The 17,260-nt window shown below is 52.3% G+C and overlaps 1 protein-coding gene across 1 annotated transcript in view; it reads right to left on the bottom strand.

Moving 5' to 3' along the window:
* Positions 1–704: 704 nt before the first annotated feature.
* The window catches only part of NINL (ninein like), a 58,555-nt gene continuing 41,999 nt past the window's right edge, over positions 705–17,260 (bottom strand). Inside the window, exons 16-22 of the mRNA XM_052651217.1 lie at positions 14,568–14,672; positions 13,489–13,558; positions 8,029–8,187; positions 7,241–7,354; positions 4,103–4,273; positions 2,701–2,814; positions 705–896 (exon numbers count right to left, since the gene is read on the bottom strand). Of these exons, the coding sequence (XP_052507177.1) occupies positions 705–896; positions 2,701–2,814; positions 4,103–4,273; positions 7,241–7,354; positions 8,029–8,187; positions 13,489–13,558; positions 14,568–14,672 (925 nt within the window). The remainder of the gene's footprint in view (positions 897–2,700; positions 2,815–4,102; positions 4,274–7,240; positions 7,355–8,028; positions 8,188–13,488; positions 13,559–14,567; positions 14,673–17,260) is intronic.

Here is a 17,260-nt window from a genome sequence, read left to right as displayed (position 1 = left end):
TTCTGATACATCAAATGACCATACTTTATGTATATCTTGGATATAAAACTATACTTTTTTCCTTTTTTTTAAAAAAACCATATCATACACTTTCCAGTGTGATGACATTTCAATGAGGAAAAGATTGCATTCACAATGGATACCATCCTCCCTGAGTCCACAGCCCTAAAATACCAGCACTGTCTAAACTCCCTCGTGGTGGAACAAGCCCTGACAGAAAGGCTTCCTTCCTCTACCCCTTATCGCCAGCTGAAAGTCACAGAAAGTGCAACGTTTCTGGAGTATCTGTATCCATCCACCAACGAGAATGCCAGTGACTAAACCCATAGCACTAAACAGTAGAGCCCTGACTTTGCACTTGAACCTCTGTAGCCAAGGTCAGAAGTGCAACATTAAAACTGCTTTATTTTACCATTTACCTTGCTGAGAACCTCATAATCTGTTTTGCTTGTCAGTAGCAAAATTTGGAATATAACTCTGGAAGTTACCCAAGGACCACTGGAAAAAAAAAAAAAACGTAGTCTTTTCCAACCTGTTTCCCCAGCATCTGGCACACAGACCTTCGTTAAATGCTTGTGAGATAAACAGGATCACAATCCTCGTCTATCCAGGGGTGTACACCAGCGAGCCACAATAAGCTACAGTGTCACAGTGGTTTACTTTAAAGATGTTCTTTCAAAACGAACTCCAGGAAGAAAAGCAGTCTACACAGCGAGGGAGGCTGTAGCAATCTTGCTGAGTAGTTTGTTGAGAGCTCTAACTTTTTCTTCCAAGAATCGGGATTTTTTCTCGGCACCTCGTTGCTTCTCTTCGGTGACTTGAAGTGCTTTTGCCAGGTGAGCATTTTCCACATAGAGCTCCTTGAGCAGCAGATCAGATCGGGTGTTCTTTTCAAACTGGAGAGGGGAGAAAGCCACAGTGTACCGCACGTCTAACGCAGCCACGCCACGCCACCAGCTCTCCCTTCCTATTCCTCCACACATGTTCAGACTAGTTTGGGGAACCTTACAAATCAGAGACATGTTGGATGCAATGACAGGTTTTGTTATCCTGGCATGAGAGGAAACTGACGAACTATGTGGTAGAGAAAATTTAAGCCAACTTTGTACAAATGGATCTATCACGAAATGAAGACAAGACGACCCAAATGTGGAGGCCTGTAAAAGACAATGAGGAAACTTTCTAGAGTACCCAAATGATTGCCTTATCTCAGTGTGCTCTGCAGGCCCACCATGTCAGCCAGGACGCACCGAGGCACCTTGGGTGCCACCCACACGACACCGACAGGGGCTTCAGCGATGGGGACACAGGATACACTAGTCAAGATGCAAAGACGCAGAGGTCCCGGCTTTGGGCTTTGAAAGTCCGCGCTGAGTTCACGCACTCAAGTAGCTACGGAGCAGCTCTGTGGGCCAGTGCTGCCCGGCCACGGCCCCGCTCCCACAGGCACATGTTCTAACGGGAGGAGCCAGCAGCGCACGCAGGGTCAGGTGGCGTGTTAACAGAGAACCCAGGCGGGGGACACACGGCTGAGCCTGAGGTGCACAGAGAGGCCTGAAGGAAGCATGGGGGCGTGGGGGAGGCTGCCTGGCGCACACCTCCAGGGCAGAGGCCGGCGCATGCGCGATGGCAGGACCGGCCCGGAGGCCCGTGAGGACTGCAGAGCCGCCACGCCGGCTGGGCGAGGGGCCGAGGGCAGGGGGCCAGGTCCTGCAGAATCTCGAGGCCACCGGGGAAGCCACTGTCTACTCTGGGGCAGACTGGCAGCTCCGACGTATCTAAGGAAGACTGCTGCTGCTGAGGGGCTGGCAGAGGAGACGAGGAGCCCAGCTGTCAGGCCCAAAAGATGGGGCGCAGGGCAGGCGATGGGAGCTCTGCTCCGCACGGAGGGCCGCGCTGAAGAGTGAGGCGGGCCCCTGGGTGGGCGGGCGGCTGGGAGCAGACAGCTCTGAAGGGGCGCCTGTCAAGGCAGCAGAGAGCAGCAGAGAACTCGCTGGGGGACCGGGGCTTGGGAAGGCGGTGCTGAGGAGACGAGAGAGGGGGCGGCAGAAGCGGGGCTGGGCGAGCTGAGCGCTCGGCCATTTCTCTGGGACCTTCTGGTCTCACGGGGACCCAAGCCCAAGTCACAACTGAGAGGAGGGGAGAGGGGCTGGGGGCCAGAGGCAGAGCGGAAGGGTCCCCCAGACAGGGGTGTGGGGGAAAGGCGGCAGTTGGGACAGTCCACCCCTACCCGCCCCCCCAAGCATGTAGGAGCCTCAAGATTTACTTGCGGTTGAGGTTTTACCAAGAGTGACTGGGGGGTAGGGGGGTCACCAGGAGTCTGATGGCTGGGAAGGAAAGTGAGGACCCTGGGACCGAAAAGGTTGGAGGGCGGTGGTGCCAGCAGGGCAGGGGCTACACAGGTGGGCAGTGGGGGTCTGGAGCGGGCATCCTGCATGGAGTGACTCGAACTGGGGACCCGCCGCTCAGGGCGCTGCAGATAAACCACATTCGGTCACTGTGGAAGACAAGTATTTCTACAGAGGCTCACATTTCAGTTCCTGGAGCGCCAAGCAGACCTCATAGGACAGCAAGGCCTCTCTCCCCTCTCTCTCTGCCCTCCTCTCCCCTTCTCAGCACTTCCGCAGGACGCAGGGTTCTCCTGGGTCCTGTCTCCCTCATTAGCTACCCAGATGCCCAAAGGAGGCGTCCATCACTCACCTGTTCCTTCAGCTCACCCACTTTCTCTTGGAGGAGCACTTCCATGTTCTTCAAAATCATTTCCACCTCCTCCACCCGCTCTTCTGCTGCTTTCAGCTGTTTCTCATGCGCTTCCTGAGTAAGAGGAGGCGAGAGATCAACACGCGGGAAGGCAGTGGCACCCCACTCCAGTGCTCTTGCCTGGAGACTCCCAGGGACGGGGGAGCCTGGTGGGCTGTTGTCTATGGGGTCGCACAGAGTCGGACACGACTGAAGCGACTTAGCAGCAGCAGCAACAGCAGAGATCAACACGGTACGTTTTAAAAAGAATCATCTCAGGCTTATTTACTTTAGAATGGAAATCAGCTGAAGTGTACAAAATCTGAGTATCTGGCTAACCTTTCATCCATAGGGAGGGATGGTTAGAAATGTCTCACAAGCCACAAAGCTGTATTTCTCACTGTAGTGTGAGCAGATAAGAGACTCTGTCCTAGGATTTTAATCCTAAATGACTCAAAGTTGAGTTTCCCCAAACATGGTAGCCTTTCTAGAGGATCTCTGACTCAATTTCCTTTGTCAATAATCTATCCTAGCACAGATTATCTCCAGCACAACGTGCTATAAGGCTGTTCTTTGTTAGAATTTGTGTTTTACAAATGTCAGACTTTACCCACCTTTGCAATCTTGCACAAATTCCTTCCTCAGGAAGGCACCTAGCCCTCTGCCCCTCCTCACCCTCCCACTGACCCATGAACTTTGAGGACCCAAATGTGCTTCCCCAGGGTCACACTTTGAGGTGCTCACTCACTGATGCCTGAGAGACTGCTCTGAGGTGGGAACCACTGCCACTGAGGTTGAAAGAAATGGAAGCACAGAGAGTTAAATCACTTGGCTCAGGTGGTGGAGCCAGGATCCAGTCCCCCGCAGTGCACGTGCTGAGCCACTGTTCTGCTGCCCTTTTAAGGCAGCAACTCTGTTTCTACATGTGAGCCTGCCACACAGCAGGGCTCCCCAAGTCCATGCTGTCACTGTGCTGATCTCTTGTCCAACCAGCACCCCCCACCCCTTGCTGCTTTTAAACATGCCAAGCACAGCCCATCTCAGGACCTTTCACCTGCCTGGACTCCCGAAGAGCTAGCCCTGCCCATCCCTCTCTTGTGGCCCTTCTATCACCACCTTTCAGACCTGGAAGCAGGTCACATGTGTGGCTGGCTACAGACACACACAGCCCAGAAAACAGGCTGGGGAACTTCAGGATCGGCCGCTCAATGCCCACCAGCTCCCAGCGGAGGCCGGGTCCCGTGGCTTCCATAAACATCCCACACAGTGGGAGGGCTGTCGGGCCGTCCTCCCCTTGGCACCAGAGAGCCTACTCACCCTCCCCGTCACCCCTAGCTGGCCCCCGAGCCCGGTCCCCACTCACCTGGGCCTCCTCCTGGAGCCGCTGTGCCCCCCGCCGCTCCCCTTCCAGCAGCTGCTGCAGCTCGGCCACGCGGCCTGCGGGCACAAGCTGTGCCATCTCCTCCCGCAGCTGCCGCACCCGCTGGGCGTGCTGCGACTGGGCCAGCCGCAGCCTCTGGGTGGCTCCATACAGCTGCCGGGGAAAAGGCACAGCGGTTGTGGGGTGACTGCCCAGAGCTACAGGGTCACCACCAGACACAGAACACTGCATCTCTACCTGGCAGGCCACTCCACAAGTGAAGGGCATGTCCAGCAGAGCCCACGATTTCTAAAGAGTCCGTTTATCTGATGCCCACACTCCATTTCCTGATAGTTCAGACGGTAAAGAATCTGCCTGCAATGCAGGAACACAGGATACGTGGATTTGGTCCCTGTGTTGGGAAGATCCCCTGGAGAAGGGCATGGCAACCCACTTGAATATTCTTGCCTGGAGAATCCCACGGACAAAGGAGCTTGGCAGGCTAAAGTCAATGGGGTTGCAAAGAATTGGATGGGACTGAGCGACTAACACAAAGTCCATTCAGGGGTGTTTCTGCACCCTGAGAGCCTGGAAGGCCTGCCTGTAGCCCTCCCTGTGACCTTGTACCGGATCCTGGGAGGATAAAGTTATTCTGTCTTGTTTACCCCCTGGGTTCTTTGCTGGGTTTAATTCCTTCAATAATGGGACCCACACCAGCCACGTACAGCAGCCTCCCTCTAAATGTAGAGCTCACACTCCTGAGACAGGCTGTGGCCAGGGCCCCGGAGGTGGTTGCACAGCATCTGGCGAGGTGTGGATGTGGACGGACTCGGCCACCTGCTTCCTGGGCACAGAACCCACAGGATCGCTGGCACCAGGCTGCCCAGAGCCTGGCCACTTTCCCTGAATGGAGTGCCTGGGAGGCCACTTAAACACCGTTTACACCACGGGCTCCAGCAGCCTCGTCTGGAGCACACAGAACTGCCCTCTGAGACACCGTGGATGGGAGAGGCGGCAGCTCTACCAGGGGCCCTGCTGAGGGCCAGTAGGGGAGGAGGGCACTGGCCACCCCAGGCAGGGGTGAAACTGTGAGCCACAGCCCCACTCCCTCACTGGCCTGTGTCACCACATGTCTGAGGGGACACCCCGGGCAGTTTCCCTGGACAGACCCCCAGAAGCACACCACACACACAGGTCCAGCGGAGCAGCCGCCATGCTCCTGGGATGAAGAGAGGGGAGGAAAGTTCTCACACACCCTCCACCAGATGCAGCCACCTCTCCGTGGCTTTAGAGCTTCAGATGATCACTGTGCAGTCACTCCAGCCCAGGTCTGAGTCCTGCACACCTGCCTGGGCACCTTGCTGCCTCCTGCAGCCGATGCACTGCTTAGCTCTGAAGCCTGACCACAGGCCTTGCTGTCCACTCTCCTTGGCCAGGCAGTACTTCAGCACGGCCCAGCTGAGTGCCCCTGAGGCCCTCCTTGTAAAGCAAGGTGTGGGTGGAGGGAGGCCCTGCTCTGGAGAGCCCTGCTTGACTGCCACTTGAGAAGGCAGGATGTCCCCAGAAGAGAAGCAGGGCCCCTGCAGCCAGGAAGCCAGGGCCTCCGTGTTCTGGCTGCTGGGGTGGGGCAGTGAGCCCCTCAGATGATGGTGGACCTGTCCACCCTGAATCCAGACTGGCCCGGCGAAATGTGGGGCAGTGATGCTAAGGAAACCACCAGCGCAGTGCTCAGCAGCCTGGGTGCTGCTGCCCTTCCTGGGTGCTTGGTTGCTACGCAACAAGGACCCGATACCACAGAGAGGCCGGTGCAGGTGCCCCTCCCACAGCACCCCGGGATGCCGGCCATGTAAGCGCCCTCTTTGACGCCTGGCTCCCCGGCTGGCCCTGTGACCTCAGGACCACTCCCTCCCCACGGCTCTGGATGCACCCTCACCTCTGCACCCCTGATGGTCCCTAGATGCCCTGTAAGCACCTTACTTCCCTCTGCACACTTTCATCCAGGCATGTTTCAGGGGTCCTCATGTAACTCACCAAATGTGACACCAGCTGCCTCACAGCAGCTGCTCCTGCCCGTGACAGCGGCTGAGTGCTGGGCATCCCCCCACCCCAGCGGGCATGGAAGCCTCTGGCAGCCCAGCCCTGCTGCCCACGGATGGATCTGTCTTCTTCACCTCAAAGGCTCAAACCAGTCCGGCAATTTCTCAAGGTTCCTTTTGCACTACAAACAGGGAAGGGAGCCCCCAGTACACAGAGTCACCTTGGAGAAAGTGCCTGCTGACAGTGGGGGGCTGGGCTCACAGGGGTCTGCCAGCCCCTCCTAAGACCTTGGACAGGGAGGGGTCTAACATGCAGACAGACCCTTCTGCAACCTGGGCCATCTGAGAAGTGACCTCTCACACCAGGTGTCCACAGCTAAGTCCAGGGGTCAGACCAGGGGCCAGGTGGGGAACCTGGTGCCAGGCTGAGCAGAGACATGAGGCTTAGAGACCCTCTCTCACAGCCCCTTCCCCCTGCAGACCCTGGCTCTCCAAGTGCACCCCATGTCTGAGTCCACCAGGGCCTGAGGCCCTCAGGGCACCTCACACCATCACCTCCCTCCTCTCCTCCTGCTCGAGCTCCTCAGAAGAACCAGCCCTGAGTCCCAGCACCTCTCGCTGGCAGGCACCCGCCACCCCTCCTGGGCCCACTCTGCTCACATCTGTGTGTCCCAGCCCGTGAGCTCCCTGCCTGCCCCCCACTGCACCTCTGAGCCTGGCAGGTGCTGGACAAGCGCAGGGCAGGGCATTGGCGTCACTGCCACACACATGCACAGGCATGTGACTCCCGGGCTCCGCTGGGGCGAGGAGCTGGTGCAGCCTGGACCTCGGAGGCCACCTTCCGTGTTCCCTGGCTGCTCCACCTGCAGAGGGCACACCCAGAAGTGCTGCTATGGCCGCCTGCCCTCACGAGGGAACAGGCACAGCCCTTCACACGGCTCACTCATGTTCCACCTGACCCTGGACGGGGCCTGACTGTGTCCTCAGCCTAGCTGTGTGGCCTCCGCCAGCCCCGCGATACCCTTGGCCAGCCCTCTGATGTGCAGGCTGTCAGAGGCGAGGCGAGGCTGACCCCCCTCAGCCCGGGACCACCGTGCACACCCACCTGGTCCCGACTCTCTTCAAGGGCCTCTCTCAGCTGTGACTGTGCCAGTCTCAGGCTCTGACGGTCCTGAGTCACGCGGTCAAGTTCAAGTTCAAGTTTTTGGATTTGGTTACCCTGTTTTTAAATGTTGGTTTCACAAGTATAAGAAGAACATTAGCAATGTGATACGTGCTAAATGCAGAAACTTCAGAAAACAAGAATTACAAATTTAAGTCACCCGTGATCACAGCACACCCGACGTGCTGTATCTCCTGGCCCTTCCTTCACACACACACACGCTGCCACCACGACATCGTAGGCCACGCTTCCTCTCTTATCATGTCAGAGCATTAGACACCATTCAAAAACGTGGTTTTTAATGGCAGCACCATAATTTACTGACTTAGTCAATACAGCTGATGTTTCAAAGCTGATTCCAATTCTGTTGTGCTATTATAAATACCAGAGCAATGAAAATACACCCAGCTAAGTCCATACACAATGTTCAGTAAAGTTCCCACAGCAGAATCATGAAGTCGGAGCACACCAACGTTCTTGACCACTCTTGATGTATGTTTTGCCATAATGACCTCTGGAGAGGTCATCCCAATTTAGGCTCCTACCATCAGGATTTAATTCCTTTCTGTTACTTTCTCTAGAGGTACCAGGCTTTGCAAAAGCTGCTAAAAGTTCACACATTTTTCAGGGCTTGCTTGTGAAGCCCCTCGCTTTACCTGCAGGCACGTCAGGGCTGTCCCTGGTGTTTTAGGCCAGGCTGCCCGCCCCTCCCTGACCCGCCCGCCATTCACCTGCAGCTCCTCCCGGAGCACGGCCTCCTCCAGTCTGTGTGTCAGCAGCTGGACAGTGATGTGATCCTTCTCACTTTGGGTCTGGTGGGTAGAGGCCTCCTCTCCGAGCTGTAGGACCCTGTGGTTGAGCTGGGACAGTTCATCCCTACACTTCTGACTCTGGAACAAAAAGGGAGAAAACATAGGTCGGAAAGTTATTTTTTTAAGCCAGCAGCATCCCAGGGGTCCTCAACCAGGGACACTCTTCTCCCCAGGGGATGCTTGGCAATCTTTGGAGACCATTTTGGTCATCACAGCTTGGGGTGGGGTTACTATTAGCAACTAGTGGGTGAGGTGCTCACTCAGTGTCCCCAGAATGATGGGCTCTCAGGCCACCAGGCAGAGGATGAACTATGATCCATCCCCCAAGAAACAAACGCTGGGCACCAGGAGCACTCACACCCCATCAACATCCCATCACTGCTCTGGAGAACTGGCATGATTTTCTTATTTCTCCCACGGTTATTTCTGACATTATCTTACACAAGTTGAAGAAAAAAAAAAAACAAACCTAGCTAAACCTGAGGCCCATGATTCTCTTAAAAAATCTGATCATTGTCATTAGACACAGCACACTGATGAAATGACCCACTTTGCAGACTGTGGATGCTGGACGTTGGCGGTGTGGCCTGGGATAAACAGCAGCCAGCAGGTGACACAAGGAAGCTCGTCATCTCCAACCGTGTGTCACACACCTTCACACAAACCATGTTTTGCTCCTCTGCTTTTCCCTCGCAATTGCTCTGGAGGCTGAGGGTCTGAAGCCCTCTGTGCCTCGGAGCAGGGTTCATGCACAGCTAGGCGGATGCATCACTGTCGCGCCAGGGTGGGTGTTCCCACCTTATCAGCCAGGCTCGGGGAGGCAGGCAGCGGTGGGAAGAGGCGGATGGGAACTGCGGGCCTCTCCAGGGTACAGCAGGTGTCTGGGAAACCAGAGGTGATAAAAGCCCTCCCAGAGAGAGTGGGAACTCAGCAAGGACACAGGGTCAGCAGGTGGAAATCCACTACGTTTCTATGTCCTGACAGTGAGCGTGCAGAAACCCACGTGAGAAACAAAACACCATTTCCGCTCTGGGAAGAGCTTGGAAGTCGTTACCCGCCCCTCCCAACAAGAACAAAGAGAAAGCTGAGTAGCTGAAAGCCAACAATTCTTCTAAGGCCCATCAGAGAACTGAAGTCACAGGGCAAACCAATGCTCTGAAAACCAGAAAGAAAGACAGGCAAAGAGCGTCACAGCTCACCAGGAGCCAAAGGCTGGAGGCCTAAACAAGGTGGCTGCTGTGGGTAGAACCGGGTCCACAAAGTCACCACTGTCTGGAGACAAGGCTGCTAGCAGGTAATTAAGGTTAAATGTGCTCGCAAGGTGGGGTCCTAATCCAATGGGAAAGTGACTTTATAAGAAGACACAGTGAGAGGGGGCTCCCCACAAGCCTGGAAGGGCCTCACGGGAACCAAGCCAGCCCCGCCTTGATCGTGGCCTTAGGAACCTTGGGACAATAAACCCTGTAGTTTAAGCCGCCTGCTTGTGGCATTCTGTATGGAGCCTGAGTAGACTAGGACCGCGACTGTTCTGCAGTACGCAGAGCGTCCTGTTCTCGGCCCACAAGGGAAACCTCCTTCTTTACCAGGTCGGAACCAGCGAGGGGAAGGGGATAGCCCACTGCAGCCCCCTCCAGCTGTTCTGACCCAGGGGCCCTCACCTACTGGACTGGCTAAAACAAGAGTGGCAACACCAAGCGTGGGCAAGGATGTGGGGCAGCTGGGCCGAGCATGCACCGCTGGCGGGGACAGAAACCCTCAGTAGCTGCTCTGGAAAACGGCTGGGCAGTTCCATATGAAACTAGACATGCAACTGCTGTACAGGACAGCGACTGCTCTCCTGGGCATCTGTCCCGTGAAGCGAAGACCATCCACACAAAGACCTGCCTGGGAATGTTCACTGCAGCTTCTGTGACAGCCCAACACTGGAATCACCCAGCCATCCTTTAAAAGGCGAGCAGTAAGACAAGCTGGTTCCAAGTTGGGAAAGGAGTACGTCAAGGCTGTATATTGTCACCCTGCTTATTTAACGTATATGCAGAGTACATCACGCAAAATGCCAGGCTGGATGAAGCACAAGCTGGAATCAAGATTGCCGAGAGAAATATCAATCACCTCAAATACGCTGATGACACCACCCTTATGGCAGAAGGCAAAGAGGAACTGAAGAGCCTCTTGATGAAAGTGAAAGGAAAGTGAAAAAGTTGGCTTAAAACTCAACATTCAAAAAACTAAGATCATGGCATCCGGTCCCATCACTTCATGGCAAATAGATGGGAAAACAATGGAAACAGTGACAGACTTTATTTTCTTAGGCTCCAAAATCACTGCAGATGGTGACTGTAGCCATGAAATTAAAAGGCACTTGCTCCTTGGAAGAAAAGCTATGACCAACCGAGATAGCATGTCAAAAAGCTGACAAAGGTCCATCTAGTCAAAGCTATGGTTTTCCTAGTGGTCATGTATGGATGTGAGAGTTGGACCATAAAGAAAGTTGAGCGCTGAACAATTGATGCTTTTGAACTGTGGTGTTGGAGAAGACTCTTGAGAGTCCCTTGGACAGCAAGGAGATCCAACCAGTCCATCCTAAAGGAAATCAGCCCTGAATATTCATTGGAGGGACTGATGCTGAAGCTCCAATACTTTGGCCACCTGATGTGAAGAACGGACTCATTGGAAAAGACCCTGATGCTGGGAAAGACTGAAGGCAGGAGCAGAAGGGGATGACAGAGGATGAGAGGGTTGGAAGGCATCACTGACACAATGGACATGAGTTTGAGCAAGCTCCAGGAGTTGGTGATGGACAGGAAGGCTGGCATGCCACAGTCCATAGGGTCGCAAAGAGTCGGACACGACTGAGTGACTGAACTGAACTGAAGATGAGCTGTGGGACGTTAACGCCTTGGAATCCCATCCAGTGACAGGAAGAAACTAACTGTGGACGCACAGCAGGGAGCCATGCTGTGTGAGGAGAGGCAGTCCCAGAGAGCTCATTCGGTATGGTTCCTTGTGTATCACTGGTGAAATGGTACAAGTTTGGCTGTCCTCTGTCACCTTCATCAAGAGGCTCTTCAGTCCCTCTTCATTTTCTGCCGTAAGGGTGGTGGTGGGGCTGGGATAGGTGGGCAGAAAGACAGGTGGCGGATGTACCTGTGAATGAACGATATAAAGGACCTTGTGGAGCTGCAGCTGGGCTGTGGAGACATGAACCTGCCCAGGGGATAAGACCATGTAGACCTGACACCCACATGGGAACAGAAGCAAAGCTGCGGAAGCACGCGGACTTCCTGAGTGGTCCCGTGGTTTAGAAGCTGCCTTCCGAGGCAGGACACTCCGTTCCATCCCTGGCTGGGGAACTAAGATGCCATGTGCTGCGGGGCCACGAAGCCCCTCCCCCAAGAAAAAGAACACCCCCCCACCAAACTGGGGAAGTAAGACCTACGGACTGCATCAATGTCAATAGCTTGACTGCGATGCTCATTAAGGGCTGACTTGCGCCCCCGCACACCCCAATTCACACGTTGAAGCCCAAACTTCCAATCCTGTACAGAGGGACTGCAGTTGGAGATGGGGTCTTGAAAGAAGTGATTAAGGTAAAACGAGGTTGTGTGAATGCAGTATGATGGTGCCCTAATAAGAGGTGACGACACAGACGCATCTGAAGGAGGACCATGTGAGGACACAGGGAGGACAGTTGTGTACAAACCAGAGAGAGGCCTCAGAAGAAGCCAGCTCTGCCCTGACCTGAGCTTCTAACTCTGAGCACTGTGAGGAAATAAACTTCTGCTGTATGAGCCCCTCAGTCTGTGGTGCTTTGCTATGGCAGCCCTAGCATACTAACACAGACACTAAAGTTTCATAAAACGTGACCACTGGGGAAACTGGACAAAGCGTGTTTCTCTGTAATTTATGTGAGCCTGCAATTATCAGTAATAATTTCAATTTTTAAAAAAATTAAAAAAAAAAAAAAAAGAATGCCACATCCAAGCTGTGTGAAGTGAAATGAAAGAAGCTCAGTCGTGCCCAACTCTCTGTGACGCCATGGACTATATATAGTTCATGGAATCCTCTAGGCCAGCATACCAGAGTAGGTAGCCTTTCCCTTCTCCAGGGGATCTTCCCAACCCAGGGACCAAAGCCAGGTCTCCTGCACTACAGGCGGATTCTTTAGCAGCTGAGTCACAAGGGAAGCCCTCCAAGCTGTGTGCTTCGGTACAAAAGCCAGTAAGTGAGACCAAGTGCAGAAAGCATTTATTCGTGGCACAAAGGGAGACCAGTGTGGTGGCCAGTGCTGAGCAGTGAGAAGGGCATTCACGTGCAGGCTGAAGGGGCCTGATCACACAGAAAGTCCATCCACTGAGGATGATGGAGACCAGGCTTTCCACTGCTAGAGGCATAAGTGATAAATACAGAGAGAGAAAGCTAGAATCATCCCTGTGATATTGGAACTGCAGTTTGAATTTATGATTTTTGGTAGAGAGGTGTACAAATAAATATACCTGAAACCACGTGCATGTGAGCATAATAAATATATACTCCCTAGTTCCATGCACTAACTGTATTTGGACATAGTGATGACCCCGGAGCCGTGAGCACCCCCAGTACCCAAATCTTGGTCTCCAAGTACCATTCTGAGCTAAAAGTCACCAAGGATTCCTTGGAGAAGTGGCTGCTTCCAGGGTTGGGGCAAGGGAAGTACTAGATGAACCTGGAATATCATGGGACACTAGAAAGTAAGGAAGTGCTCAAATAATGACCGGAACTCACCACGAGGGGGCTCTTATAGCCAAACCTGGGACACTTGAGCATGAAAATAAATACTGATGGTAACATATTATAACCCATTAAATAAACAGGGGGAACAACTGGGTGAGAGTTTGATGAAGAACAGGACATTCACATCATCTCAAAGGATTTTCCCATAAAATGTTCAGGAATAACCAAGGGGAAAGTAACTTTGTGAAGAAGCCTGGCCAACACCACCTGACCAAGAATCTAAGGACGTCACTAAAGCTTGTGTCCCCGGACAGGATGGAATGAGAAGAGGATATTTCCACATAATCTGAATCCAATTCTAAGGAAGTTCTAGACACACCAAAACAACTGCTTATCACCTTCAAAAGCACCAGGTCCTAAGAACAAGGAAAGGCAGACTGAAGCCACACGAGGTCCCGGCTGCAGCTGATGGGGCCACAAACCGTCATATCCACACTGATCCCCCAGCTTGGAGTGGGAGGGGGCTGATGGGCCAGCAACTCTTCTAACTTCCATAAAAATGTTCTGTGTTTCCCTTCTGTAAGTTTGAGATTATTTCAAAACAATAGAAAAGGCGGGGCGGGGGTTGGGGGTGCATCCGTTTCACACCAGCTGTCAATACTTAACCTGTGTGCAGAGCTCTTCCATCTCAGAGCAGGCCTTTTCCTTGTCTCTCCTTAAGACCTCAATTTCCTTCCTGTTGAAGAAGCAAAGTTAACAGTATCACTGATGAGTCATTGCTCACCGTGGTCACCGTGCTGGCTGGTTTGTACACCTGCTCTCGATACCCTACAGCCACTGGTCTGTCACCGTCCTGCACTGTTATTGTTACTGGTCCAACTGGATCCCAGCCTGGGAACCAGAGGAACCCTGCCAGCACTGTAAGAACAAACCCTCCACAACATTCCTCAGTTGCACAGCACATGTTAATCTCTCTCCAGCACGTGGGAGTGCTCTTCACATCCAGAAGCGTAACGATACACACAGCCTTGCATTTGCTGACGTCTGCTGTCAAAAGGGTCCCAGGACCAAACCTACGGAAAATGGTTCCTGGAGGGAAGAAACCTTTCGGATTTCAGAACTGCTGTAAAGTAACAGTGATTGCTGGGTGACTATCCACTCTGGATTCCACACTTTAATCGTCAGGCACTTTTATCAAATCAATACCACATTCTCAGCAGTTTAGAGCTGAGCTTATTTGTATTAAAAAAAAAAAAGCCAAACCCTTCTTATGAGGCTCTGATAGTGAAAGCTGAAATCTAACGACAAGTATCCTCTACAATACACACAGCTCCTGCCTCAGTGCTCAGGCCCCTGCGCTAGACCCCTGAATCTGACACACTGAAATCCATAGACCAGGAATGAACCCTGGACAAAAGCACAGCTGAAATCATCATCAGGACAAGAACAAACAGATTCTACCGGCCCAGGAAGGTTGTAAGAGGCCCTCTTGCCCCTACAGGGATGCAGGATGCCTCCTCTGACCCTTGAGCACGCTATGGAGTATTCTGTAGGACGCCTGAGCCCTCCTGTGCCTATCAAGGCTGGTCGGAGGGCAGCACAGTTCTCTGCTGACTGTTCCTGGAATATGGGTTATCTGTGAACATGTCCCACTATCTACAGTAATGCCTTCTGAGCTGCTTCTATGATGAGCGAACCGTGTCTGGGATGGGTGGCTGGGGTGGGACCACTGAGCTGGCCCTTACCTCTGCGCAGCCTCTGTCCTTTCTGAAGCTTCAAGCTCTTGTCGGATCCTCCCCAGCTCATTTTTCAAGAGAGTGTTTTCTTCAGAAAGCTTTTCCAACTTGATTCTGGATAACAAATTAAAAAGAAAGAAGAGTGGGAATTCCAGGAGCTGGTCACCCGACAGAGTCTGGTCTTGCAATGACCTCTAGCCACACTTTCCTTCCCTGGATGGGGACGCAGGGCACCAGTCCCTCCCTGTATCCAGTGTTAACCTGCTCTGGTTTGCATCTCCCAAGAGAAAAGCTACAGAAAAACAAAGCTTTCTTAGCTCCTAAAAGAGCCAGTGACTAGTGTATTTGGCACCTTGGTTCTCTGTGTTTACAGCTGGCCTGTTCCTGCATCTCCTTACACCTTCACTGAAATGTCAGCGTGCTCACAGCTGGCACCGATGCAAGATGCTGGGTGAGAGTCCTCACGGAGTTGTTGCAAGGGAATCCCCCCCAGGGACCCCGAGCACAAAGCTGAGGAACACAAGGACTCAGGAAGCTGAATCCTATGGGGAGTGCCCCCTATCGTACACCCTGAGGTCAGCACTGGAGGAATGCCGGGAGCCAGCACTCAAGATCCCACCCATGACAAGGTCATGAGGAGAGACCTGACAGGCAAGGCGGATCAGGACTCGAGGGACTCCCTGGACCTGCTCAAGCATCTACCCCGACACCAAAATCTGTCTGTCTACTGTTTACTATATTATGCCTTTCACCAACTCTTTTGGCATTACCAGGGGGCTCTCCCCGACCACCTTTCTCTGGAGAAAATCAACTGAGGGCTCTAGTTGATAAGTCTCCTGGGCATGAAAGGAATATTTCAATTCAAACCCCTCTGTTAGCATTCTAACTTGTGTGGCAGGTTTATCCATACTCTTACAACTAACGCACATGATTGTTCACAACTTCCCAACCATGAAAGGCAGGGGAACTTAAACATTCTTAAGTTCTAATAGGCATAGAGCCCTTCGAGGAGTAAAAATTATTAGAATAGTGCTGATGAAGGATTTCATTGTTGAGCCAATGCTTGCTGCCAACTTCCCATATCCCTTACCAATTGTGTGCCTGGAAGTATATTAGTTAATATAGTTGGTATGTAGGGAAAATAAGTAGTAGCCTTGGTGTTAGCAACATTAGACCTTTGAGTTAATAAGTTTTTTCTTTGTTATAACCCACTGCACCTTTGCCGCATAGGAATGTAACTTTATTTAGTACTTTCTGAGAGTGGCGCCAGACTTTAGAAAAAAACACTTTTAGAGAAAATAAGTTTTCTGGTTGACAAACCTTTATCAGAAAAAAGGGTCATAAACTGTTAACAGGCCTCCAGGCCAAAAGATGATGTAAATCACATAAGACTTTTGTATATGGAAAGGTATGCAGAAAGAAAGCCTGGTTTCGATAAGGGTCAGAACTGCTGACCCTGCATGACTCTGCATCTTCCATTCCCCTCTATGTACCACCCAAGGTATAAAAGCTCTTTTTAAAAATAAAGTTACAGACCAGACCTGTTCCACCTAAGCTTGGTCTCCCCGTCTCTCTCTTTCTCTCTCTCTCTCTCTCTCTCTCTCTCTCTCTCGCCTATTCCATCCATCCTGAGGGAACCCCTGGATCCTGCTGGGGCTGGACCCCAGTAGAGGAAACTGGAAAGATGCCCGCGTCAGTGGACAGAGGGTGATCCGATGCAATGTGGAACCTTCAGGAGGGGAAAGCAAGTACTGACAGAGGCTGCCCAGGCCAAGCCTGCCTGAAGCCCTTGGCTTCTGATGCTCTTAAGTCTCCATGGAAGGTAACTCCATTGATGTGGAACAGATGAGCAACTAACCAATAAAGACCACGGGGAGGCAGCTTGAAACCCATGCCTGCTGCCCAGAAAATCTATCCTTAATATGTGCTGGTGTCACTGACATTTATTCCCCTAAGCATTAGGTTTCTACCTGGCATTAGCTTCTGATTTTTTCAATCTAAAAGTACTCAAAGCACATGACCTCATATGTTTAATATATTATTCTTATAATATCAAGCTTAAGTATCTCCTTCATAAGCATAAGTATGATTTCATTTTTCTCATGAGGAACTAGAGAAAAATTAAGACACAGAAGTCAATGGAATTTTAAAAGAAGTGAAGGGTTTCAATGAGGAGAGTGATCTCAAATGAGGTCTGTGTTTTGAACTGTTATTCAGGCTCCTGGATGGAAAACAAAATTGATTCGAGGCAGGTGTGTGTGTGCATTTGGGTGGCAGCAGGGGATGGGGGTTCTGCTTCCAGTTTCCTGGACCCAGTAAGACGGCGGTTGCCTTATCCCAGTCCTCTACATTCACCAGAAAACCAGAGCCTGTGCAGAGCTGATCATCTAAGGTGTGGCGTCCTCACAGAAGGTTACAGAAACCTCCAGGGGCCTTCAACAAAAACCTGAATGCTGAAACCAGAGCTGTGAGCATTAAGCAACACAAAATGGGGTTGCCCTGAGCGTTACCCTGAGGCCAACACCTACACCGGAGAAACCACACCGGGGGGCACGTGTGCTGGGCGGGTTCCCTGGAAGAGGTTAAGTGGTCTCAGATTAAGAGCCTCCCAAGTCTTCTTGGCAAAAGCAAAACACATCCTTTCTGCAGGGAGAACCCTCTACTATAGCTCTCAAGAGTCCCAGAGATAAACATCGTGTGAA

Source organism: Budorcas taxicolor, chromosome 13, assembly GCF_023091745.1.
Source record: "Budorcas taxicolor isolate Tak-1 chromosome 13, Takin1.1, whole genome shotgun sequence".
NCBI classification, from domain to species: Eukaryota; Metazoa; Chordata; class Mammalia; order Artiodactyla; family Bovidae; genus Budorcas; species Budorcas taxicolor.
This window is presented reverse-complemented; position numbering and strand designations above follow the sequence as displayed.